Raw genomic sequence first — 27962 nt, forward strand, 5'->3', positions numbered from 1 at the left:
ATCAATGCCTATTGTAGGAGCTTTACATGGTCTGGTGTCAACATTCTCACCAAAATTCATGGGACAAAATGTGCAGCATATAGCTAACTGAAATTTTATAGCTAACAAATATAATCCACCAGTTAACAAAAAAGAGTATAATCAACCAGTAAAACCTTCTCAAAAGCATATAGCTAAATGAAAAGGCAGAATCAAAATAAAAGTTTATGTCAAATATTCATCGAGACTAACAATAGCATCACATTATTTCAGTACAACAGCATTCAAATTATTTATGCCGACCAATGAACAGGTCAGAAAAAAGAGATTCAGCAAACTACAAATCTAGAAGTACTAACTACCAGGCAACAAAATTTATCTAATGGATATCAGATATTCCACCTGACACCACGTTCTCATCCACAGGTTTAGGGCCACCACATGATCTTGAGACGGATTCAAACAGCTTCTCAATCTCTGGGGCACATCTTGTAAATGGTCGACTCCAAAAATTGTACCTTGGATTCTGTTGAACAAGAAGAAATACTGAGTTGAGAAGACACTAAATGGAATGAAGATTGCATCAGCATAAATATACACAAAATACCTTTATCAGCTCAATGAATGTGATCAGAAGACCCCATGGATGAGGTCGATTTACAATCAGGCGTTCTAATAGGACCCTGGTTATCTGTTCTTGGATCATCTCCTGCCCATTTACAGTAAAATTAGTAACTTATAACAATCCAAAACATAACTAAGCAAATCAAATGTCTAACCCGTCTTCACATAATTCATAATTATAAATATAAATAAAATTATAGCAAGTACTCATTCAGCATTGCAGAAAATAATCACTCAGTTACGTAAAATAAGGATAAGGTCAATAGAGGGGGAATGCAACCAAATCAAACATATCCTGGGACGCATTCACTTGGAATGTAATAATGCATGCTAATGACAAAAAAGCGAAACAAGAGGAGCAAGCTTTCCTCGTTTTTTAGGGAAAGGGGGAGTGATCTCTTTGATGTTAGGGGATCTCAGGTAAATGGTCTTTCAGTTTTGCATCCATTCAGCTCTGCAGCTATATGCAGATGCATGTGCCTCCGCCCTCCTCTGTGTGTGTGTGTATGTGAGAGAGAGAGAGATTTATGTGATGCTTGTACTATTTAGGGAATCAAATACACTTTCTATAACCACAATTTTTTTAAATATTCTTTTGAATATTTTCATTAATTAAACTGTTGTAGCCTATCACTTTCAGTTCTCAAATATGTAATTTCATTTGAAAAACATGAAAAATGTATGTCAAAAATCACACAAAAATGTTTTTGGCCTTCTTACTTTGAAACCTCCATCCCATGAGAAAAGGAGAGGGGGAGGGGGAGGGGGAGAGTTTGTGTGTACATATATAAACACTTTATCCCTCTTAATCCAAACCTTGCCATATAAAACGGGAGGGAGACAGAAAGAGTAATTGACACGATTGCATAAATACATATAGAGGACCACCTAATCAAAGATGAACATCATCATTGAAACAATTGAGAGCAAAAAAAAAAAAAAAAATCAACAAGTGACAACCACAAATATAAATCGGAAAACTAATTGAAAACACTTGAGCACTTGACACGGGTGTATTAATACATATAGAGGACCACCTAATCAAAAGATGGAACATCATCATTGAAGCCATTAAAAGAAAAAAAAAATCAACAAGTGACAACAACATATATAAATTGGAAATCTAAATGAAAGCACTTGAGCACCTGATTTGATTCCGCAAATAGGTAGAGCAGAATAAAGGAGAAGTAATGTGTGTGATTATTTGGGTATCGCAATTGGTTAGCGACTGCGTTTAAAAACAAGTAACGCCCCTCGGTGTCCAAGTCCATTATCAAAGTCTGGAATACATCTAGAGCAGCACCAACCAAGAATACTGCAAATGGAACACTACTGGGCATCGACTGAGCATGAGGAGTTTTTGCCTGCAGCTGCTGGATAGCCTACAGCAACCCACCAAATCTAATAAATACAGGGTAATGAAAATGAACCAAAGAAAAACATGCAACGCAATTACAGAAGAGGAAAAGCTTTACAAAAGCGGATGATAAGATCATACAAACCTGGAATAAATTAAAATGCAATGACAGCACTCATTTTGATTTCACTAGCACACAAAATTTTCCACGAGTAAGGACAAGGGAAGAAAGCAGTTGAATCAAGATTTTACCTGCATTCCAACATAGAGTACAAGGGAGTTGATCAGGGGTACATTGTAGCGCGTTCCAGCCTTGGCGGCTTCACTTGGAGAGAGCAGTAACTTCTGCTTCAATTCACTCAAAAATGGAGACCCCTGTTGCCTTGTCTGCAATCATTCAGGACAGTATAAACAAGATGAGCAGACAGGAAAAGCCATACTATAGTGTAATTCATTCTCCCAGTCCTCTCACCCCGAACCTATACACATGCTGTGTACAGCAAAGAAACAAGATTTTGATTATGTTAGGATTACCTTCAGGTATTCATCTACATCACCCTTCATCTGCTTTGATTTAAGAGCTGCATCAACTTCAGAAAGAATGCGAGGGGATTGACTAATCTCTGCGAGTAGATCAATCTATAGACACCAAAAAAGAGTTCATTGTCAAACTTGACAACAGTAAAGAAAAATGTGAATAAGATTCACAAAACAAATTACCTTTAAGTTGGGAGTTGATGGATCAGGAAGCCTCATGTTGCGAGGAAATGCACTTAAAATTATATTTCGCATCTGTATGCAGCTTGGAGGGATAACATCACAGAAGCTGAAATGGTAGTCACAGAGGAACTCCGGAAAATCATGGAGGAGAACCAACAAAACCCTGAGAGTCCCTTTATACAGAAACTGAACCTAGAAGGTGAAAAAGAAAGAACATAAATTACATAAATTGATATCCAGGTTTTAAGCAACAACACACGACACAAAGAACAAAACAACACAAAAAAATTCAAAACCAACCGGTTCTCCTAGCTCAGCATTCCTCAGAAAGGGCTCCATAAACTGGAAGAGATCCACCAATAGTCGTTGAAAGTAAGGCCACCCCTTCTGAGCATTTCCAGCAAGTAGTTTAGGCATAAAACTTCGGTGACTTACAAGTTCAAGCCATGCAAAGCTGAAAGCAACTCATTAAGTTAGTCACTCAGACAAGCACAAAAATGTACCTTAGTGTAGATTACACAACAAAGAAAAATCCCAATAACTAATCATATTACAACACACTGTACTATCTTTAGTATAACAAAATAAATGTCCAAACTAAATTAGATACCTATCATATCTGGAGAGAACTATCAGTACAGTATATTACAATTATCTGTCTTGAATATGCAGCAATACTTAACATTGTTACTCTACCATACCAGAAACAATGTACCTGAATCCTGGAACTTTGAGGGGCTGAAGAGCATGGAAAGCATTGGCTAAAGCTGTTAAAACCTGAAAGGCCCCAGTGGAGATCAGTTTTGTAACTGAAGATCTAGTCATGAACATATACAAAAAAAAAAAAAAAATTACCTGAAAATTTGCACCATCAAAAACAGGGTCCAGGGAACTGAGATCCACTAACCAATTAATGAAAAGCCTAAAATATGGTCTAGGATTAAAGATCATCTTCTTTTCATCAGCGTCCCTCTGGATGAATCTTACAGTGACAGCGAGAACCTGTCAAAGAAAGAGAAGTGCAATAAGTCAAGAGACCAGATAAGAAGCAGTACCCAAGAAGAAGTTATAGATCATTCACATACCTTTGGCAGCAGCAATAATTTACTAGATCCTTGATCCACAGGATAAAACTAGAAAGAAGACACATAGAAATCAGGCAACAACTCCTATTCTAATCTACGGGAGGACAGTAGAAAGTTCTTCAGAAAAATATACCAACCTTCAAAATTGAGAACACTAATTTGGCATAGATATCGATTGCAAGGAATGATAGTGGTTGTGCTTGGTGAGACTGAGTTGTGGAAGTCATGACCTCAGACGAAAGACAATGTGAAACAGAAAGTTCCTGAATTATCAAAGTACTTAGCTTGCAATAAAAGCTTAAACATTTGATCAGTAGAGTTTGACTAATGGAATAGGTAAAAATCACCGTGAGTCTGCGGAAAAAACGCTCTGAAGTTTCATCGCCTTTTAATAGGCCACTCTGGTTTAATTGCAAGATATAATGAGCATGAGTTGCATCATTCGCCCCAGGAATTTCACAAATACGGTACCACTCAGCAAACAACATAGAGACCTACATATGTCAATGATCCAACAGCTTTAAGAAAGAGACTGAGAAGAAAAGATGAAATCCACCTCTTTATAATTAATCCCGAGATAACTTGTTCCCCAACCAAACGACTGCTTAGTGCTAAGATTATCTATAAAATTACTTAAACTTCTAAAAGGACAGCAGCATTGAACAAAAAATTAAAGTTGCTGGAACCTTTAACAATTTCTTCTTTCCAATTTTAACTATATTGAAGTCTTGACCAATTGGGCAAAAGCCACAAAACACATTACATAAAAGGCAATACCTGCTCGCGGAAACTTGCAGAATCTGGTTCAATACATTCAGAAACTCCATAATCTTCTCTGGTACCAGTAGCAGTCACGGCAATCTGTTCAAATATTGACGTAAAATCAAAACGCATGTAAAGTAGAGGTGGACATGCCTTTTTTTACTTTTAAATCGTAGGGTACAACTCATCCAGGTCTAATGGTGAGTTCAAAAGGTTGGTTGAACCATTTGCTACAATCATTTAACTGACCTCACTCAACAATTTAACTATGGTAAGTCCTAATATTGACTACCCTAGTAATTTTCCTTTTTTGACATATATCCCAGTAATATACTTCAAAAAATACATATTAGCACATTATATTGTTAATATACAGCATATACTAACCACTGACAACATGATTCCAAATCAGATGGGAAATTAAAACAGATACAAAAATTACATAAATAGATGCAAAATCATACAAAAGCTTCTCGAGATTGAAGGGAAAAAAGGGCCTTACACCACCTTATGAATGTGTTCTGCAAATATAGGTAACCAAAATATTGTTTTATGGGGTTGTTTAAAGTTCTCTACTGGAGAGTTTTCTTTCCTTAGCAGATAGAAGTTTAGCAAGATCTCAAACTAGAAAGACACAAAAGCAAATTTTTATATATTATAGAAATAGTGAAGTAAATAAAGTGTTCTTCTATAATAATTTAATCTTTTAAATGAAACGGTACACACAATTTAATATGGCACGTGGCATGCACAGGTTGTTGGTGTAAGTTTCACTACTATTCATCATAATATTTTTGATAACTGAAAAATCCTCGAGGGCCAGTGGGCACACTTAGATTATTTGTTTGAAGACACAAACAAATAAAATGATCTGTTCATTTTCTAACAAGTACAAAAGCTGTCAATTTTCTGACCAATGTAATCTTCTATGATTAGTCAGCGGGTACACAACTCAATATTGCACGATCAATATTATCAAAGGAGGGATTTAAAAAACCTTTTTGTCTCTAGATTGCTTGTTGCTATCCTCCTTCCCAAAAGATACACTAGACAGCGCAGCAGCATTAGCACCAGGGTTCTTAGCAATCTCAACAAGTTGTTGTAAAGACTCGGGAGAACCTGGTCTGGCTGCAATCTGCACCATGATAAAATATAGGTAATGACCTACCTCTTTACCAGAGCAGAAAAAAGAAAAAGACGGGAGTAAAAAAGGTAAGGCAAAAAGAGAAGATAAAGGACGGGTACCTTAGCAAGTGCATCAACAAGGTTCTGTAGCTCGGACATGACTCTAGAATCACTTATCACCAGTGTTTGAATTAGCGATACAGCAAATTCAGTAGCAGACTCTGCATGTCAGACAAAAAAAGAATTAGTGTTTTATACACTCAATTGAACATGAATTGAAAGACAAGTTACATACTGTTTCTGCCAGCATCAAGTAATTTAGCCATGTGCACATTATACTCGGCAAGGTTTAGCAGTTCACTACGAATCAAACCAACTGTAATGTCTTTGTTGAACTTCCTCTCCTCATCAGAGTAAATAACCTGCCAAAAATTAGTAATCAAACGTAGTGATGAAAAAGGTCAACTTCCAAACAATCAATTTTATCTGCATATTCATTTAATGGAAGGGTCGGCCAATATTAACACTATGGCATAACAAACAACAACTATGCGCCAGTCTCAAACAAGTTGGGCCGGCTATATGAATCCCCAGTTCTTCATTTAAGGTCATTTCATCATTATCATACTAAATAAAAGTATATTATCAATAATAATATAACAAGTCCAAAAGCATATCCTCGACTAGTGGTTATCACCTATATGGAACATTTCCTTCCATTATGCCACAAATTTGCTAAGTCTGCAGTGATATCAAGCATAACACTATCACATGACAAGTTGAGGAAAATGATTCATAGTTATTCTTTCCACTGTGGAACATGATATTGTAGCAAGTATTGATCTCATAAATTTACAACTCATTTTAAAGAGAAGTTCACACATATAATGCATTAACGAAGTTCACTTTTCAAGGGCTGCACCCAACATTTGACATACTTCAGAAACCTCATACTTTCAAGAAATTAAATCAACCTGCCTAGCTTATTGCCATCACTGTCTGTCGTACTCCAACTTCCAACAATTTTGTAGGGTAAGAACCAGAATATTTTGATGCGTCATGCAGACTTTCATATTTTATTGTAATGCACTTTCAAACATATAATAGAACTTAATAAATTTAAAGAACCCAACTTTTTTTTGAGACAAGTAACAGTTCTATTCAATAAAAACTGCCACCCCAGAGAGAGGTGCTAAGTTGGAAACCTTACAAGCATCAAAAAGGTGCTTAAAGGACCCAACTTCTACTCCCACAACCCATGGCAGCAGTTAGAAGCCACCACAAAAGAAAACAATTAGAGTTGAAACCTCCTATTCTTGGTGTCAAAAAAAAAAAACTTATGGATCACTATCCAGAAGCAGAACTCATTTGAATATACTTTTCTTTTCCTGGTGAACCATTCAACTAAACGTGGCTACAACTTCTAAAAGGAGATGATTACTTCCAGAAGAAACAAAGAAGACATTCAAATCTTTGAGTTTCCAAATTACTAGGAGTTGCTTGCAGAAGGAACTTTTCAAAGTAATAAAGAACATATTCTAAAACTTCATTTTTAAACTACCATTAGATTCCAACGATCAAAACTAGATGACATTGTTATACCAAGTAAACACAGCACAGCAGAAATAGGGTAATTACTAGACTGCAAGCATTCAAATTGCATACAAAGAGGAGAAAGGACACTCTTAATTATCAAACCAAACATACTGAGGAGACTAAAATAAATAAATAAATACAAAAAATACAAAGAAGCTTGGGGTCAGATCCGTACCCAACTAGTTAGCTCCTTAACAAAAAGCTTGCTAACATCACGGATTGAAGACAGAATAGCAAGATGGGCACCAACATGTGCACTATTTGTAGCATTCTCATACAATCCCTTGAAAGCCTGCAGAAAAGAACACTTTTAACTTTAGAAATGAAATCATGATGATCTAGAGATTATTTCCATACAATTCAGAAGAAGATTAACCTTCTGGGCAACTGCCAAGGCGGCCTCATCTCTACTAATACATTTGAGGATGATTACCGGAACTTCAGCAATAAGTGCCTGCAAACAAACATGTGAACATGTGAGAGTTCTATTATTTGAGAATGATAACAATATTACATGTGCAGCACAAAGGCTGTGCTAGGCCATGTTTACAGTTCATGAAAAAAAAAATCTGAGCTCCAACTATAGGGATTCAATTTATGGAACAAACCCTAGGACCAACTGCAGCCTTTGAAACTCAGGATGATGCTCCCACCCCTCTAACCTTCTCCAAGTTCGCTTGGCATAAGGCTCGAACCAGATGAACATATGAAATAAGTACAACAAGTTTTTGGCCGAGAATACTTCTAACGTACAGAACACAGGGGTAGTAAGTGCAAAATCACCCAATGTAACAGCATTCAAGGTTTCTTCACAAAACAATGTCTGAGGAGGATACCTGAATTTCTGCCTCTTCAGCTTCTTCACTCACCAGGTTTTCAAGCTGTACAAGTACCAAACAAGATATATTAGCTACAGTACATTGGCATGAAACAAATATGAGAACATATCTGCAGGAAACAATCAGATGGAATTATACCAAGAACTGACAATAGTTTTCAAGAATTTGTAGGGAAAGCAACACACCTCAGCCATCAACACAGGGGGTTTGATTTCTAGAAACATGAAACAGATTAAGAACAGAAAAATGGGTCTCAAACCTTTTCAGAGATAATCTGGTACTTATCCAACGCATCACCAGTAGTCAGCAACGGCTCAGAGATACTATTTCCAACACGTTCAGAGGTAGCTGTTGCATTTGATGGCTGTAAGGAAGCTCCCGATTCCTGTAAGAAATAATTTAAACAGAGGTGGTTTAATCGCCAAAATGCATATACACAACTAGAACCACTAACCCCAATCTAGAGTGTTTCACTGAATCCTCAATATCCATTCCTCTAAACTAGGGGGCTTTTCATTCCAATACACAGGAAAAGAACATGAGCATACGGCATACAAAGGGAAAAAGCCATAACCAACCTTTGCAAGACTGGATGGTTCCACTGGATGCGATTCAGGAGCTGAGACCGATGTGAATGGTTCAACAGTAGCCTCCGTTTCAAAACTGCTAGAAGTGACACTATCACCTATCCCAAGATGGGGAGAGGAAGCACTGATAAAACCGACAGGAGGATAGGAACAAGAAATCCAAAATCACCATGTCAGTTGTGGAAGAGTATCTAAGAGACAAGTAATGAAGAGACCATCAACAAGAAAAGGGAAAAGACCTATTAAGTTGAGATGAAGTATCTATCTCTTCTGATATTTCCAATGGCTGCGGAACAGCAGTTATTACTGCATTCATAAGGCCAGACGAGTAAAGGTTGGAGTTCATTTGTCCAGTTCCTGACATATACGCCCTGGAGACACCAACACTGCTGGAAGAAGTTGAAGGAACAGCAGTCACAGCATTTGAGCTTTGGCTTGATTGATTTTGCCAAGGTAAGCGGACGAAATCCTGTGAGACAAGTCGGAGGTGAGTTAATGTGTCCACGTTAATCAGCCAACCCTCTTACAGAAGAAGCAACAGGAAACAAGCACCTCATAAACGCGTTGCTGAGAATGGGATAAGCGGCCAGGTTTAGGGCGAAGAGCTTCTGGTAACCCACCCATATGACCTTGTGTATAAGGGCTTGCATCAAAGAATGAGGCACCAGGGCCCTCTCTCTGTTTCCTCCTTATGGCCAGCTGTTGAGCTATTTCTCCATCAATAGTCTGTATAGCCTGCAAATGCATTATCCAGACAGAGAGGGTAAGTGAACTTAGACCCTGCAGAAGTACAATCAGATTTTCATACTCAAGAGAATTATAGCACTGTAAATATATGGGCTATACAGATTATACTTGCTGCACTTAGAAGAATACGGTAGACAAAGACAATAGCAAGTTCCATGATAAATCCATGACACAAAATAGTCTAACATCCAATCCAATGATGAAAAAGGCACAAGTGACCAAGTTTCATGAGATTTAAGTGCAAAGCACAATTAAACCATGAACTCTATAAAGTGATGGCTCAAAATTGAAGAAACGAATAAAGACAAGCAAGCGGAACATGAATACAATCATAATCAACAATAATATGGGTTGCAAAATCATAATATTCACTTTAATTATGAAAAGTTAAAACAATGTATCACCTCAAAAACAATTTTAGATTTCTGATTCATGCAAAGATACAAATTTAAGATTCTGGCTCGGGTATAATGATTAGTCCAATATCCCAACTTGGGTTGGCACTATCATCCCAATTTCCTACCGTGTCACTAAATATTTCCTATATTATTTTAACTATTAAAAAAATTAATTTTTAATACTTATCAAGTTCTTCAATATCTATTTTTAATACGTGATGATATTCCCATAAATGGCATAACAGCATTAAGACACTGCAGTAAAAGTTACAAAGTGTGAAAGCCCCAAATATCTAACATGTAATTGACATTTACAAAGACCATATTGCACCAAAAGGCTAGCAAAGAAATACATTTGTGTTTAAGACTCTGCATTATAAATATCTAAATTAGATATCAAAAGATTTAAATTGATGCTTGAATCCACACCGAAATTAGATGTGTCAATCCTCGCACTCTGAACACTGGCATGCGTTCATAGGAGGTAGTGTCTATAAGGTTCCAACTCACTAGTCACCAACATATTTTTTCATAAAGTTTGAGCATCAATTAATCCATCACTTTACCAGCTAAAAACTTGTTTGGCGCCACCATTTTCAATATAGAGCGCATTGACATACCTATTAAAAACAAGGGAAAAAAGGATCGAGCCTATGTACCTTACAAATGAATCTAATCTAAAGTTAATTTCTGCCAAGGCGCAGAACTCAACATATTGCCATCTTCAGTAGAGGCCTGCATAAGCTACACGAAGTACCAGTGCTTGCCCCAACTCTTGGGCTTAAGAGCACTTCCAGCGTGCTTTCCAAAGAAAAATTTGTGATCCACATTACAGCTTAGTCTTGCTAAGATCACTACAGCTGCCAAGTATGTGCGATAAAAAATAGTTCACGTATAGATGTGTGCACGAAACCATCCAAGCCTTATCCAACCTTACCATTTTACAACCAGCCCCACCCTATTCTGTTCTCTTTTTTCCATTTTTTCTTAGAATCCAGCATTCTCTTTTTAAGCTTTTTCATTTAATTGCAATCTAAACATGCATTAAAAATTAACATTGGATCCTCAATAGCAAGTAGCAAGTCCACAACATCCTGATCTTTCAGATCTAGTTGCAGAAATTTTAATGGAAGAAAAAAATAAACAAAATCACATCAATGCTTCTGATGGGCTTGGAAGCATCTTTTTTCTTTTCCATCGAAAGAGTTGTATCGATCACGTGAAGCTTTATCCTTTCTATCAATTTTTCCAACAACCAGAACCACTCACATACCCTCTTATTTTTTCACAGACATGATTCATATTAAAGATAAAGCCGAGAGACTCAAAAGTCAAAGAACAGAACTGGCTGACCTGTAATGCAAAATTGAATGGTTAGCTTGAAACGCACTTAATAACCAACACCCCTGCTCCCACCACACAACATATTTTTTTCCAAAATTAGGTTCCGTGCATACCACCCCCAAAAAAAAAATTTACCCTGCCCCAATACAATCTCTAAATGTATTCTGCTTAATCATCATTATCACACAAGGGATTCATCCTTACCAAATTCAACAACCACAACTAATGAAATTAGAAGGTAAAGGAAAGGTGGAAGAAGTGCCCCCGGGGCTTTGGTCAAGTGGTGAGAGCGTAGAACATGATGTATGGTATAGGCACATTTCTGTTCAAACATGGGCACTAACAAAAGCCTAATATTTAAGTGGTGAAAGGTAAAACCACTGAGTTTCGATCCCATGTTTTTTAAATGGAACAATCAACAACTAACATCACCTACCAGCCCAATCTGTGAGACACTGTATCCGGAAAAGAAAGCAACGGAAGTCAAATGACATGAGGCAAACAATCATTGGACAATAAAGACCACCTAACAAGACAAAGAATGCAGAGTCCTGAATGGCATTTGGCCATCAAAAGACGTAACACGAGGCAGATTGAGAAACATACCTTCTCTGTAGCTGCTTGTTCAATCATGGCACAGCCAAGATCGAGATTGTCATTAGTAACAAGCTGAAGAGCTTGTTCAAGGAGGTCACTTGCAATGGTCAATCCCTGAAGTAAATTACGAAGCTGGCCTGATATTGAACCACGTAAAGGTTCCTAAAACAAAAGGAATTCACAATTGTACCCAATAAAAAGAAAAAAAATTAGGAAATTTGGCAGTATCAAGATATCATCAGAAAGATCTGATGTTTAAATCAGACACTGAGAATGGTAAAAATGTATTCCTCTACCTTGCATGTCACATGAGCAAGGCTTCCAGACAGGCTGGCGACCATCAAATGTGCAGCATTACGTATCCGGGTCTCATCCGATTCCATGGCATAGTCCTGTCATGTGTCATCATAATCAGGTAACAAAACAATTGACCTTTTCTGTTTCTTTTTTTGCTTTCTTTTTCGAAGGGGTGTCAAAATTTATGTAAGAGGTGTCTCAGAAGAAAAAACCTTCAAAACAAGTTCCTTTGTAGTCTGAGTTGCTATAGAAACACTGCGCTGCACAATGCTGGACACTATCTCTTTGATAGCTCTATCCATAGCAATAGGAAGTACACTGCAGAAAGGTATCAAACATGATAGAGGATTACAATACAATCGTAAGTAATGAACCAACCCCCAAGGGGGCAACAACTGCTATTACAGTTTTGAACCTCTGAAAATGCAACTGCAGGCCCAGAGCATGAAGCTTAGGATTGACAACAACTTGCTGCTCTATATTGGATGCAGTTGCAGGAAGCTATAAGAGAACAATTATAAGTTAGAACCATCTCCAAAAAAAATTGTCAAATAAGTAAAACACTAACACTGCCAACAAACCTGACTAACAGAGAATGGTGATTGCCCTTGTAAAAGACCTTGAGCAGAAGGAAGCTGATCAGACAGGCCAAGCGCTGCAAGCTTCTCATCCTCCGTCATTGGAGCAGATGGAAGATGAAGCGGAGCAGCATACTGAATCCACCACATAATCAGTTCAGGAAACTCAATTATCATAAAAGCCATTCTGACATGACAACCCAAATAAAGCCCAAACCTGAGTTAAAATTCGTGAAGGGCCACTAGGATGAGGACTGGTAACCTCAAGTGGCAGTTCAACCTGGTTTAGTGAAGATATAATGCCAGATTTGGCATCAGCCACCATCTGTGGTTGGGAAGATCCACCAGCATCCTTGTTTGAGAAGTCGGGATTTCCTTCCACTTCTCTCACTCGGTCTTTAAGAAGAGAACTTGGAACTACCTCTTTTAGATCCACACCAAGATTTTTGAACAGGACCTGAAAAGCGAATAAATAGGTAATACTTCTTCAATTACAGAACAGAAAGGTCACAAACCACAAGTAAAACGCAAACCTCAATGTCAAACTTGAGGTTCATTTTAAGATTTGGCATTGCATAAATCTCAGCAAGTAATTCAAGAATGCCCATGGTCCATGGGTTAGGTGGTTGGTATGCTAGACTGCTTTGGCATGGTTCCAGAATCTGCAGCTCACAACGCAAACTCCATGTCATCAAAAATCCAAAGAAGCCGTTAAGAAGAGGGGGAGTGGGTAGGGGGAGGGGGTTACAAAAAGATAAGTCAAGTAAGACCAACCTTCGATGTGAAAGGAATAACTGCAATCATCAAACCTTTTTCATATGCCTGCATAAGAAAGAGAATAAACAGATTATCGTGAGATTAAGATGCACCAATTCCACAATTTGAACTGAAAAAGAACGATATTCATTAACAAGCAAAAAACCTCAATAATCAAAGACTTCGGATCAATCTCCCGCGCCCTCAAGACATGATTCTTTCCAATTGTGATTTTGCCTAGCCAGCTTCCAAGGTTTTTCAGCAAAGAACGCTCTTCTGAACTTGACTTTATCAACTCTGACCCTAAAAGAACCTGAAAGAAAACCGAAACCAGATATGAAGCAAATGAATATCACTTTCAGGTCAACAGCAGTGACCAAGTAATGAGCTGTAGCTGTAAGACCTTGCAGTTCTCGTAGGTTGCTTGGACAATCTCCTTGAACAGAGATTTTGAATTGGCTTTATCTAAGAACTTCAGGTACAAGTCATGAAAATTTGGTTCAATGCTTGCTCTGTCAATGAATAAGCAATGGCATAAAGGAGCAATCAAAGTTAGGGGGAAGGGAAAGAAAGTGCAAATTCAAATAACAAAATAATAAAGCCATCCCCCCTATAATGATCTTTCTTCATCGAAAAAGAAATATAGTAAACACAACAACTATAATGTAAAACTAACCTTTTCATCACCATATACTGAGCAAACCAGGGGTAGTACTGCTCTTTCAAAATTTCAGTGAACTCTTTTGCTTTAGCCTCAATATTTGCCGCAGATAAGTTATTGATAATAAATGAAATCTTATCCTGTATTTCTGATGCAGGAGCCTGTGAAAATAATGATACTTCACTTAAAAATTGACAGACGATATTACAAGGACCTAGCTGAGTCCCTTCAGCTTAACCATGCCATCTGTAATCCAAAAGACTTGCCGATACATCTAGACACAACTACCAAAATTCATGATGTGTTGCAAGGAAGAAGTCATTAATTCTGTTGCACAATGTCGTGTGTGTCTTGAGCAAAATAGAAAACAAAAATAGTATATCCAGCAACCAATTAATACGGATGCTCACAATAGAGCACATATATTTTGATGCAATAACATGGAGTTATCTCATTTAAAGCATGTTGGTGCAGGAAACTGACGCTAGAAAACATGTAGTCTCACCAAATGGATAATAAACAAGAATACCTCTATGGGTGTTTCTCTTCTCTCTGCAGCTGCAACAAGTGTTTCAATATTCAGTGCAGAACCAAACCCTATAACAGAACAGTGTCACATCCATCAGCGCCTCTGTCTACAACGACAGCAGGGAAGAAAAAAATAAAAAAAAAGAGTCTATGATAGGCCAAGCATTACTTCCTGAGGTAATGGCTCTAGATGGGCGAAGAAAACCAGGAGAAGATGTCAGTACTGCTGAAGTACTGCTTGGACCTTGTGGCTACAATTCAACAAGAAAAGAGTCACACTTCATAACCTGCAATAGACTAATCATAATATGGCCAAAGACGCATCAAGCAAGCTCATTGTATACCTTATGAATGCCAGCATTATCACTTGAAGGAACTGTGGCAGGTTGCACTGCAGGTGATAAAGCTGGCTTCAAGTAGCCAGAGAGAGCAGCAGAGGGTTTCCTCTCCTCTATGGAGCTTTGTTGCCTCAGAGGAAGCTGGCTTGAAGAGGGTCCTTGCATACTTTGCTGCAAACCACTCTGTCCAACCACTTGAAATGTTTGACCCTGAGGAAAGAAAAAAAATTGAAAGGCCAGCAACTATTTGATTAGCCCAGGATAGTCAAAAATGATAAAACTACTCTCTGAAACAACACTTACAAAACAAAGCACTAAACCTTATCCATTCGGCAAAATGTTTTTTTCTAAAATCTCTTTCAAAACGAATAATAATCAGACCAGAATAATAACTTACCTCGGAATTCATTGGGGAAGATGGGATAGGACCATGGAATTGATCAACAGCAGGACTGTGGCCTACCTCTGACTCAGAATGTGTCAGTGATATCCTAGCAAGTGCCCGTTCAATGAATGCAACAAGCTCTGAATTAGCTACTCGGAGATGAGATATTTGCAAGATATGGTTGCAGTATTGGGGCCATTCAATCAGACGATCAACGAACTGTTCAAGTGCCAAAATCCCAAAAACAAACATCTGCATGCAGAGGGGCTATCAATAATATGAACCAGAAATAACATTTACGAAGTGCAATCACTGAAATAAACCTTTGAATCAGCAGGCTTGCGCAATGCATCCAAGACAGCTCGCAAGGCAATACCAAGTGCAAGATGAGTTACCAGCTGATTCTTAATAAGTGACCCTGCAAAATCAAATACACACCACAACAAGAATTATAACAAAACTACGAAAGATAATTCCCCGACCACCACTCGTGTGACTACACTGGGTATGTTGTTGTACTAAATTTTTAAAGCTATTTTCTTGAGGCCAGCATCTAGAATCCCAATTATTTCAACGGCATATAAAAGAGAACAAAATCATGTAGTTCTTTTATAAAAATTACAACGGACCCTTGGCTTGACCCCCAATAAATCATCTGTTTTAGATCAATCACAAAGTTACTGTAGAAAGATAAAAGTTTCAACAAAAGTACACTTTTCAACAGCAATCAAAGAAGAAAAATATCGTATAGTTCATTTTAAAATAATCTAGAGCGAGAATTTGTATGTGAGCAGAGAATCCACATTGTCAAATCAAAGTCAAAGCTACTCTTGTGTCAAGTTAAAATGAGTATTGCCTCCATATTAAGATGTTCCCAACATTTCATCTGAGATGCTATCAGCTCTTTGTTTCATTATGTGATGTCTAGAGTCTAGACGACTTAAGACTTAATAAGTGTAACATCTAATTAGGTAGCCAAATAAGAGTAGCAACATATTTTACGTGACCTTAGTCAGTGCTTTTCATCTCGTGTATAATCCCACAGAGAACCAAGTCAAACCTAACTACACTCTGATGAACAAGCCATCAGAACTGGCAAGCGTCTTCTCTTGATAAATAACCCCCAGACCTTTGTGCTTTGCCAAGGTAGATCATATGAAGAATTGACCATGGATATTCAATTCCAACAGTTAAATAATCCGATTGTTTTTCTAATCCTCCTCTTGCAAATGCAGTTAAAATGACCTCTTATTGCTGCTATTAGCTGCAATAGAGCCCATTGGGCCACAAATGCCCAACACCATCATTAGTCAATACCTTAAAACTGAAGGAAAAGGATACTGGGTGCAAACTAGAAAACAAAGATAACACCTCAAAAGGCATAAAGGGCACAACTAACATCTTCAAGAAGTTACTTGGGGAATGTGACTTTTCATATTTAATTAAACAACCGAAACAGATTTATATTTTTTAAAAGATCAAAAAAAAGTGTATGGTGTATAGGTAACAAGAACACTTGAAAACTCAAGAAAAGCACCTTAAAGTCGAGCAGAGTTTATTGCAATCCAACCGAAAATTGGAGAACTTAAAAAATCAACACTGAGAAACTAACCAAATAGAACAGCTGCAATTTTAAGCTGCCTGTCTGGGTACTTGGAGAGAAATTTGTATTCTTCAAACAGATTACCGATCATGCACTCGAAAATTGCTTGCTCCCTACAAATTTCAACTCAATTCAATATCTCTTAAAATGGAAAAGTACTAATAATCATGATTGTAGACTAGAACAACTCAGTGGAATAACTTGAGCCATTTCATCAGTTTCCAATGCCAACTTGAAAAAAACTAAATTGATATAACCAAATCTTACTTTTTTTCTGCAAAATATCAATATTAATAAAATATGAATCTGTGTTTAGGATGGGAACTCTCAATATTTTGAGCATACCAAACTATAGAGAAAAATGAGGGAAATATATGAATTTTCACTTCACCCAACAATAATCACATGCCACCTTTCATAATATATTGAAGAATGACAAGTATTAAGTAACAGCCACATGGGCTTTTTAGAGCATAAAGAGCACAATGCCAACGGAAAAGCAACTGCAACTCTGTCTACACTAAAGAAGCAGAGAAGTGAAAAGCATATGCATGACCAACTTCCCCAGTGCAGGCCATTTAAAAATAATACAACTGGATTTTTGCAAAACTGACCTCTTTTCAGTTGATTCTTTGAAACGAGCAAGCATTTGAACTGTTGCATCATTACTCAGCTGACCAGAGAACATTTGATGGAAGTATACATTTGCTTCTGCTTCAATAGCATCAGAACCACCACCATCAGAAGTGGATGAATCAGCACCACCAACACTTTTAAGCCTTGAATTAGCATCCATGTATGTTATGTGCAACTTGTCCAGCTCCTCAGATAAGTGGCGGGAAGAAACTAAGCCAGAATGAGACTTAAGGACCTGCCCAACAAAGATTCAAAGATGAGCAAACATGAAATTTTGCATGTTGTCTAAAACTAATCAATCTCAAAAGTAGACCTTTAAAAAGGTAGAAGAAGTTTCTGAATAAATAGTCAAAAGAGCACTGGGGGGATCAAAATGGTTGGAAGCATCATCTAGGGCAGCGAGATGTATTTCCCTCAAGAACTTTAGGCATGCCTGCAAATACATATAGAGTTCAGCACAACACTTAACACACGGAAGAGTAAAATTTTCTCCAACATTGTGAACAGTGACAACGCTAACTAAATGTTAAGAACAGCAACAATATAGAACCTTTTGAATTTAAAATTTGTGGATAAAACAAACCTCATAGAAGGTATCTTTATATGTGTTTAAGTTATTGCTCAACCATTTCTCTAAATCCAAGAGTTCTTTGCGGGAAGCAAGGGCAGCAAGTCTGATGCCGAAAGCAAAAGGTATCCTATCTAGTACTGATGATAGAATCTGCAACACACAAAAAATAATGAGTTCACATACTGGAAGTATGACCAAGGGTAGGATATGCAAAACAGGGGAAGAGGTACATGAAGAGATCAATATATATTCCAATCAACCACTGGTACAGTACAAGAAATTCCTCGAATAAGCAAAAAAGAACGGAAGGTCGTAATTCTACCCATTCCTCAAATAAATAATATATAATAACAAAACTAGAAGAATTAACTATGAAACAAAAACATACTTCTATTTCTTTAAACAACAAACTTACAAATATTATTTAGCCATTACACCTGCCACACTAGGAACTTTTCTTTTTTTTGGGTTAAGGACCTGGCATACTAGAATCTTTTTTGGGTTAAGGACCTGGCATACTAGAATCATCCAGAATATATTTAAAGTGCAACCAGGGTTTCTTAAAGCATAAAGTGCAAAAAAGCGATAAGATCCACAGGCTAAAGTGATGAGTGAGAAACGAAACCCATACTTAGTGGACATGAAGCACGCTGTTTCCTGTAAGATATCACTTACATATATGGATTCACTACATATAACTAATAATCAAAGCGCACTAAAATTACTAATTTAGCATCCAATATACAGTAATGACGTTATCAACCCACCTCCCTAAAGTAAACACTAATATAATTTCACAAGACCATCAAACAAAAACTTCAATCACAAAACATTTTTCCGTTTTCGTCTAAACAACCAAAAAGGAAACTATCTGCAACACTTGATTTCATATTTGACTGTACTAAAAAAAAGAACAAGAAAAGAAGAAAAGAAGATCGAGAATAAATAAGACTTGGATAAAATATAAAAGAGAGCCATTTCTTTGAAAGAGAAAAAAAAGAGAATATCAGAAGTAATTAAGAAATACAGGTGGTTCTAGAATAGGCATAAAAAATCGAGAAGACAGAGAAGATAGGGACAACAAAGAGAACGCTGAAGCATATGTGGAGACAAAATTTAATATTCTAAATAGCCCAATGTTTTTCCCTTCTTTTTCTCTTTCACTTTTTCATCTTCTACATTGATAATCAAAGAAATCAACCGCTTCTCTGTGGAATCACTTGTGCTTCATTGTCTGTGAAGTGCATCACTGCATCCACTAAGTGATGACAACTCACTTTGCATTGCTTTATCTCTTACTGACTGCAACAGATAACTATGCAAAAAGACATTCAATACTATATTACAAATAGACTGCTATATGAATGATGCATGTAACAGCCAATCATTTCAAATAACATACTCAAGTCAAAATGTTCAGAACTGAATACAACAACGGATCATTTCAAATAACATACTAATGGTATCAATCTTCTGCATCACTGTTAAATACTTGAATTTGGGAAATAATCCAACCTTAAGCTCTTGACAGGCATCCAAAACTGTGTGCATGTTGTCCAGATCAACGTCCAATGCTTCTACAAGACCCCAACACAAGATGCTAGTATTAACATGCCACAAATGAAGAATCATACCCCTAGCAGCAGCATTTTTTAGCATAACAGGAAAAGCAGCAGCGGCAACTTCATGCTGGAGGAGATTATATGCAGTCTACAAAAAGATTCAAAGGCATTTTTATTAATAAAGATGATAAACTAAGAAAAGGGAAAGACTCATAATCACTGTCCAAGCACGGTACATTAATGTGGGCCATCCCATGAAGCAAGACTTCTGGACAGTGCTTCAGAGGGTGCTCCAGGATGGATCGCACAGAGCTTGCATAACCTATCTCAGCCAGCTGGCAAAGAACTTCGAGAAGGTCAAGACACAACCATGCGTGATTTGCATGTCCATTTTGGATTTTATGGTCATTCACCGCATCAGCGCAATCCTGCTCCAACACAGCATCTTTTCAGACCAATCATAAAAGATATGAGGTTGTAGATAAGCTAAATGTTAAAAGCATCATACCAGTTGCCTCTTAGAATGTGCGAAGGTAAATACTTCAGGAGGCACTGACACAGCATACTTGAGTAAGGAAAGCTGACCCTCAGCATTCTTCCAGATAGAACCACAAATAGTTCCAAGAGGAAAAGGATCCTACAGTCCGGCATGATATACAACAAAAATATGTCAAGGAGGAAAATTTTATTTTTTGTTGACCATGGTACAATGTAAGTGGTCCATTGAAAGAGCATCCTTTAACAAGAACAAGAGGGAAAGAAATGAACACATCGAATAACACAAACAGAACTGTAAGTTCCAAAGAAAAATTTAGCAGAACAAATTATCCTACTTAGATACGGGGAAATGGAGTAACTGAATTAAAATGCATGTTCCATTATTATATGAAATAAGTGCAAATCCCCCTGTTGCGAGTCTACAAATTTTTCTTTCTTGCATGTTCCCTACTTTTCAAGACACTAAAAAGGTGAAAAGTGGATAGCCTCATAGATGCATGCATTGTACAGAGGGAAGAAGGGAGGTACCTGACAGGCATGTTTGTAAATGGACATCAAAAAGGAAAAGGCTGCCCCGTCGGGAATATAGAAACCCTCATGATCTAGGTTATCTAAAACAGTTACCCAGTTAAGTCCAGGAGCCTGCACACAAAGAGGTGGAAAGTTGGTAAATGGGTTCCTTGTCATCAAGCTATAACTGCAATCAATAAATACTAACTAGTAAACATTTAAGTTGATGGAACTCACAAGTTGCTTAATTGCATCAATAAGGACGTCGGCATTCCAGGAACTCAATGGTGATGGATCAGCTGCAGAGATGCTACCAAGAGCAGTACGGAACGTTGAGAACATGTTAAGGTTATCCTCAATGCCTGAACGGGTACGTACAACCATACCAAGTATCCTAGCAACAGTCACTTCAGTCAGCGGCAAAAATAAGGATAACATTTCTTTGCATTGCAAGATAGAAGCAGTGCATCCATAACCCAATTCCTTCATTATGTCTGCTATACTCATTTCTTTCTCCATATCTGCCAAAAGAACATCAAAATCATCTTCACCGTCGTCATTTAAGAAATCTAAGTTCCTGCCACAAAAAAGACAAGGTCGTGTCATGTTTACAGTAATACATAAGTTTCTAGACAAAAGACATAAAAGAACCACAACTAAATTAAAATAATAATACCTCAAAAAATTAGCTTCATGAAGTTCGTCAGATAGCAATGGAGTTAAAATGAACTGGGCTTCTTTTGACTGGACGAGTGATAGCAAATGCACAAACAAGTCTACATGCTTAGAGAGGCCTTCAGATTGATTCAGAAACAAAAGAACATTCTGAATTTGCTTGGCATCATCTAAAGAAGAGTTGGTGGAACGTAACTCTGCAATCTGGCCCATGCAATAGTTGGTTCCTGCAAAATACAAGTAACAAAAACACATCTGGATAAAGGAAATACAGCAACTTAACACACATTCTTTTACCTCCTTTCTTCCACCACATAAAAACTTAAATCAGGACCCAAGTACTATTGACAGCATTTGTAGGAAAAAGATGGGCTTACCACATTTCTTGACATCAACATTTTCTGAGTCTGACAATGCAAGGCCAACTCCAATTTTTTCAGATATTGCCAAGTGGAAAGCATTTGATAGATTCACTAAAAACTCCTCACTGATTGCAGTGTCCTTGAGGGATTCAGAAAAAACAGTGCTCAAATTTGGCTTGTCCAAGATGCATCTGAAAATGGAAGCAAATGCAGGATCCAGCTGTGTGTTCTTCGAGTCTTTCCCATAAACATTCAGATGATCGATGCAGGTCCGAAGCAGCAATATGCTCCCTTCAACTCCATATGCCAGATACTGTAAGGAGAAAAATGTCAAAGAAAACAAAGTGAGAGGATAGAGGTGCTATTTTAATATTTTTCCCAGGGACTAACAAATATAGATAACCATCTAGTTGCAACATATCAAAACAGTCTCTGTTTGCAACAATATTACCTACTTATATCCTAAAGATAATGTTTTTCATTTAACTCAAAGATAACTGAGGATTGCAATTCCCACAAACAATCTCAAGTTTTAGCGCAGAGCATTAAAACCGTGCAGAATCGACTTAACAATTGGGAAAAAATAACTAACACTAATAACATCCCTAAATTGGAAAGTTATAACTTCTAAAATAACACTATATGGTCAATTACAGGATTAAATAAACTAAACATTCCAAAAGATCAACTAAAGCCATTTATAAAAATAAAGTAACAATAAAAATTTGACTCCTACAAATGCAAAACAGAAGTAGGAGCCTAATGCTTGTTGGCTTCCCAATTATGTATCCCAAATTTTTATAACTATAAGCATCATTTTAGTAAGTTGCAATACCAGTCAAAATTCATCATGCTTTTCATGCAATAACAAAAATAGATACCAGTTAAATATCAACAACATACTTCCCCAACAAAGACGGAGGATCATGGCGAGAAAAAGGAAAGCGCTTCCACTATAAAAAATAGTAGATTACCAAAACAAATGCTCCAAAGCCAAGGAAAAAATTGAGCCACCAGAACTTCAGCATTTATATTTGAACAACACTTCGAGGTTAGGTCCAGACGCTCAGTTCAATGATGGTTGGGGAAAATAAAATAGAAGATCAGATATACTTGGGAATTCTCTCTTAAGAAAATCTATTTCTCCTGCCCTACCCTCTTTGCTCTAGAGTAACAGATGGAACTTGACATCCCGGTCGATCTTAGTAGTATGCCATAGAAGGTGAAGAGAAACCAAGATGCAATCTCAATTGCTAGCTTAATACCTTTTCCTGACCTTATATGCTTATTGATTACAGTAGCGTTGAGAAGAGAGAGGAAAAACTTCCGAGAGAAAAGCAGTAATTGAAGAGTGTCAGCAATAATTTGCATCTTATAAATTTGGGAATGAAAGATAAATGAAACAGCCTGGTTCCGTAATAGATTATGTCCAAAAGAATCACATAATCTTCACTCTATCAAAAAAAAAAAAGGCAAAACGACATCAAGTGACAAAATCAAGGTAGACCATTTCGAGAACAACTCTGTAGCAGTAATGGAGATTTCAACAATAAAGGCTTATTTTAACAGGAATTTCAACACTAAAGGGTTATTCTTATCTTTAGAAAAAAAGAACAAAAATATAAAACACTTGAAGCAATATAGTGCTGAGGAGAGAACAAGACAATTTCAAACTGAAATATCGGCAGCATAGTTTCAAAGACAACTTGCATTTTCCCAGTAAAGCAATTGGAAAATCAACTGCACATCTGCATGTGGAAATTCCGGTGTGATTCACAATTCGGAAGTTAATCTAATACAGATAACACGTAAGAGGGTTGGCAAATTGCTATTACCTTAGACTGAATGGGTCTGTCAGTTGTCAGTTTCATATTTGAAGCAGCTCAAAATATTTGGCTTATGTCTGACTTAATTCATTACTATGTTGCAAACTCAATGTTATTAACACCTATCATTTCTTCGCAGTACACTTAGGGAAGCGTGAGCTACAAACAATGATGCCCGAAGTGATTCCACTGAAAAGTTGTAGTTCTTTCATCTCAACTTTGAGGAATTGAATTAATGTAGGCATTATTGTATGTTGGATGTTGATTAGTTATTTAAATTGCAGTTTGAATATTATATTACTAATATATGCTTGCTATTTAAATATTTAATATACTGTCCACTTCAGTCATGTTTTCCACTTCAACATCCACGAACCTTACCTTCCTTGCAGTTTTTGCTTTTACAGAGAACACTGATGCTATTATTGATGCAACCTAATCAAAACTGCAATGCATTCACTTAATAGGCATTCCGGAAAGAATGCAATACACAGTTCTCATAAGAGTCGTTTGAACCACTTCAAAAAAAGGATTTTAAAACATACTTTGGGGAAAATGTTTGAGCAAAAAGTCTGTGTTTGGATATAGATGTAGTTCTTTTAACGGAAGAAGATTTTATTGAAATTTTTTGAAAAAGACCGTCTTTGACATTATAAACTTTTTTGGAGAAACTTCTTGAAAGGAAAAAAAAAACTTGAGACACATTTTGGAAAAACTTCTAGTAAAATCTAAGAAAAAAGCATACAACCAAAACCCACCTTAAGATGAACAGTGTTGACTCAGATTTTGAAATGCAGTGTATTAGGCAAATATTCATTCGAGGTGGAAATTATGATGCATTTTCCAAATATAACAGCATACCAAGTGAGAAATTATGAGGTATCTTCCAAATAACCTCACTACTTTATGTATTACTTCTGTAGGCTTTTATAAACCATGTATAAAAGTATCAGGCTATCAGCTTAAAACCTATCAGGCTATCAGGAAAGAAGAATGTTCAGTTTTGCTCATGGAGCTATATTCTTCATCAAATGGTATAATCCAGAGCAAAATGAAGATAACGTACAGGTAAGAACATCAGCTATAGAGAAGGTATAATATTATTTTTTTTAACCAAGAAATCCGTCTGTGACCCGCCCTTTGGACCAATCACAGCCTTCTAAACTCGGTGGATAATAGGCCCGCCCCTCTACTCTTCTCATAGAGAAGGTATAATATCTTGTTTAACTTTCGGAAATTTCACCATCTTTACATCCCAAAAAACACCATTATGTAAGAGTCATCTATAAAAGGTTTCACATCATACATATACACTGCTTGGGTCTTAAACAAAAAGGATAGAGTGACAACTGACCAAGCGTTGTTGAAGGAAAAAAGCTTAGAAGAGGCTAAGATCTGCTAGAAATTTAAGCGCAAGGTACAATTAAAACAAGCGCATTATTGGATAAAAGACATAAATGTAATGCAATCCCCCCNCCCCCCCCCCCCCCAAAAAAAATGAAAAGACAGACAGAGAAAATGCAACTAAGTGAAATATATGGAGTAAAATCAGACCAATCAAATTCAAATCCGTTTAAAAATTTGATTCAGATGCGAAGATCTTGTTTTGATTGTTTGTTAAAAACTTCAAATTCAGTTACTAATTTTCTTATACTATATATTTATAATTTCTTATTGATAATCTCTGGCATACTTTTTAACACATCTATCTGAACATGAACATTTTATATTGACAGTTAATACTTCTCCTCGCCAACGATATGGTCATTAATTGCCACCCTCTTCAAGACACTCAACGAGCATGAAGCACATGCTTTAGTAGCTTCATGTCAGCACAGTAGCACCGCTTAACAAGACTAGTCACCAGTCTGAATTATAAGAACTTCAGGGCTCAAGTGTGCACCTCAGTATCTTGATCCTTATTCAAAGCATTGAGGAAACATTTAGCCTATATTGCATCCAACTTCTGAGCATAAGCACCTCAAGCTTGTTGTGACAACACAGAACAGCTCTAATAATTTAGGGCAACAATAATACCACAACATGATGCATGGTATATGGTAAGTGAGTCAACCGAACCTCATCCAAGAAAGACAAAAAAAAAAATTGATTGATACATCCAAAAACAGACAATTTAACAATTTTTCTACCAAGGCATCTCCCATTTCAAAAGTTATATTTCTCTTTATTGAGTATTGTACGATTATATAAGAATCATTCTAAGACAAGTGTCCAGATTTAGTACTTAACTTCTACTTGATTTCCCCCTCTTATTACCCAAGAGGGAAGAAGAATGCACTGACACGCCATATTTAAAATCAGGAAACAAATTAATCTTTGACTCCACCAATCAAAAAATAAAATGTAGGGGGGAAAGCACAATTGGGAATTGAATCTTCATATTTATATCCTATATACGAACTACAGTGATCCTAATGAATAATATCACTTAATAAGGGTAAAGGAATCCACTATTCATTTATGCTATAAAAAGTTTGAATCTTCTTTTCTGGATAGGCAAGAACATTTTGAATCCTTATTTCTTGTTCTTTATAATACAAATCCTCAATCTAATTACCCAAACCAAAAGGATGTCACGTCTGTTACCCATACTATCCCCATCAATTCTAGATTTAGCAGCAAAAGAACCATTCATGGTGGTCAAATGCATCTACATCTCCATTGAAACTACAAAAAGTTACCAAAATTTTAGAAATCCTTTTACCCAATAACCAAATTTCATGCTATTTAATCACCAACAACTATCTTGCACCAGATGTGTAAAATGTATGCAACCCTTATTATAAAGGTACTTTTATTTCCCCTAAAACAAAATTACAAATAATCCAATTAAAATATTAATGAATACCTTGCGGAAAAACTATTACTCAAAAAGGACAATTTTGCACAACCACATACTAGAAATCACCAACAGTTCTCTCACACGCAATTCACAAAAAATGGTCAAATTGTTATGCTACATGTACTCAAATTACGTAAATTTTGACATCAATTTTCACGATCGAAATCAAAATATGGATAGTAAAAGCAAAACCACATTTACTCAAGAAGGGCAACTCAAGGCAATTACAGATAGTGTTTTCTATGGTTCTCACTTCTCTCTCATCTGATGCATAAAATACATGAAGTTCAATTAAGTAATTTACTTGCTGTATTATTTTTTAAAAAAAAACTTGTAACTTTTTGTATTCCTCAGCATAAATTTACTTGCAGTATTTGCAAATGAAAATTCCAATTTTAGATATTTGGAGCAAAACCCACAAATCAAGAAGGGCAATTTAAGCAACTACACAACCTTGACAGTCATTGTTCTTGTAACTACTTGTTAAATCACTACCCCAGCGCAAACATATAGAAACAACCGTGAAATTTCTGGTAAATGCATGTATACTCACAAACACAGATTACTATATCTGGATTATGCACATCATCCGCTAGTGTAAAATTATTAAAAGTATTTTAAGTGTTTAAACTTCTTTATATATTCAGCCACATGTGCAAGTATGAAAGGATTTTATAGACTAAACCATTCTTCTATGAAATGTTGATTCTATCAATCATTCCTTATCTTAATCAAGTTCCTACCCCATAAATAAATCCCCATACAACCTAACCAGCCAGGGGAAGAGAGCATCTGAAGGGTTAATTCACTTTAAGTTACAACACACCGACCTAGGCAACCACTAGCTACAATTTATAGAATTTTTTGATAGATTATATTCATAAAAAAAAAAAAAAGGGCTGCATGAAGCCCCACTGGATATTTGAAACAAAAAACCATTACAGAGAAGGGCAATTCAGTGTAACTACATCAACCAATCACCATGAAGATTGTGCCTTCTAATTAACAAACTAATCCCCCCCCTACACTCGTACAAACATAACCAAACAATAAGTTACAGCAAGATTGATTCCAATCTTGCGTATTATATGTAAATTCCAATTAAACATCTTTTACTAATAGCAGTGACGAATAAACAAAGAAACAATTTTGGGTATTTGAAACAGAAGCCATTACTCAAGAAGTGCAATTAATAACAACTACATAATCTTGAAAATCGTTCTTTCCAAGATTATTCCAATCTGTGCAAGAAACAATCAAGACTCGACTGTAGATACGTATATAACGGAATTGGGGTAAGGAGGGTTTACTATACCTGACGGAGCTCATGGAAAACAGTGTCAGAATTGGAACCGTTCAAACTCTGGAACAAAAACCGAATCTGAGTAGAAGCAGCGGAGCCGAAAGGAATCATCGCGAAGAGAGCAGAAGTTAACGCTAGGGTTTTTCAACGAGCAGAGAAAGCAAGAGAGCGGGGGGAGACTGAGAGAGCGAGAGATTTGCTGAACGATCGGGAAGAGAGAAAATATGAAGGTGAGAGCAATTGGACTGCT

At 36.7% G+C, this 27962-nt stretch overlaps 1 protein-coding gene across 2 annotated transcripts; it reads right to left on the reverse strand.

Moving 5' to 3' along the window:
• Positions 1-216: 216 nt before the first annotated feature.
• On the reverse strand, positions 217-27953 carry LOC125844787 (uncharacterized). 2 transcript variants are annotated; one of them, XM_049524131.1, is made up of 51 exons: positions 27725-27953; positions 21736-22033; positions 21360-21585; positions 20921-21260; positions 20702-20815; positions 20184-20312; positions 19912-20103; positions 19629-19823; positions 18126-18263; positions 17879-17975; positions 17521-17776; positions 16916-17019; positions 15627-15721; positions 15316-15555; positions 14925-15128; positions 14750-14831; positions 14582-14649; positions 14068-14213; positions 13795-13903; positions 13558-13704; positions 13410-13457; positions 13169-13297; positions 12853-13092; positions 12639-12770; positions 12473-12558; positions 12270-12375; positions 12057-12152; positions 11770-11922; positions 9227-9409; positions 8914-9143; positions 8666-8798; positions 8347-8472; positions 8085-8129; positions 7625-7702; positions 7424-7540; positions 5948-6074; positions 5773-5873; positions 5525-5662; positions 4543-4626; positions 4113-4259; positions 3903-4028; positions 3766-3813; positions 3536-3682; positions 3396-3457; positions 2981-3134; positions 2681-2872; positions 2495-2599; positions 2213-2347; positions 1749-1985; positions 587-688; positions 217-505 (listed from the first exon to the last, which is right to left on the reverse strand). In XM_049524131.1, exons 1-51 carry the CDS (start codon positions 27821-27823, stop codon positions 359-361), a joined length of 7233 nt encoding a protein of 2410 aa, XP_049380088.1. In that variant the 5' UTR covers positions 27824-27953; the 3' UTR covers positions 217-358. The 2 variants fall into 2 exon arrangements, with proteins under 2 accessions (XP_049380088.1, XP_049380080.1); XM_049524123.1 differs by having other exon boundaries at positions 17521-17777; positions 17856-17975.
• Positions 27954-27962: the final 9 nt, after the last annotated feature.

The sequence above is a fragment of the Solanum stenotomum genome, chromosome 1 (assembly GCF_019186545.1).
Source record: "Solanum stenotomum isolate F172 chromosome 1, ASM1918654v1, whole genome shotgun sequence".
NCBI lineage: Eukaryota > Viridiplantae > Streptophyta > Magnoliopsida > Solanales > Solanaceae > Solanum > Solanum stenotomum.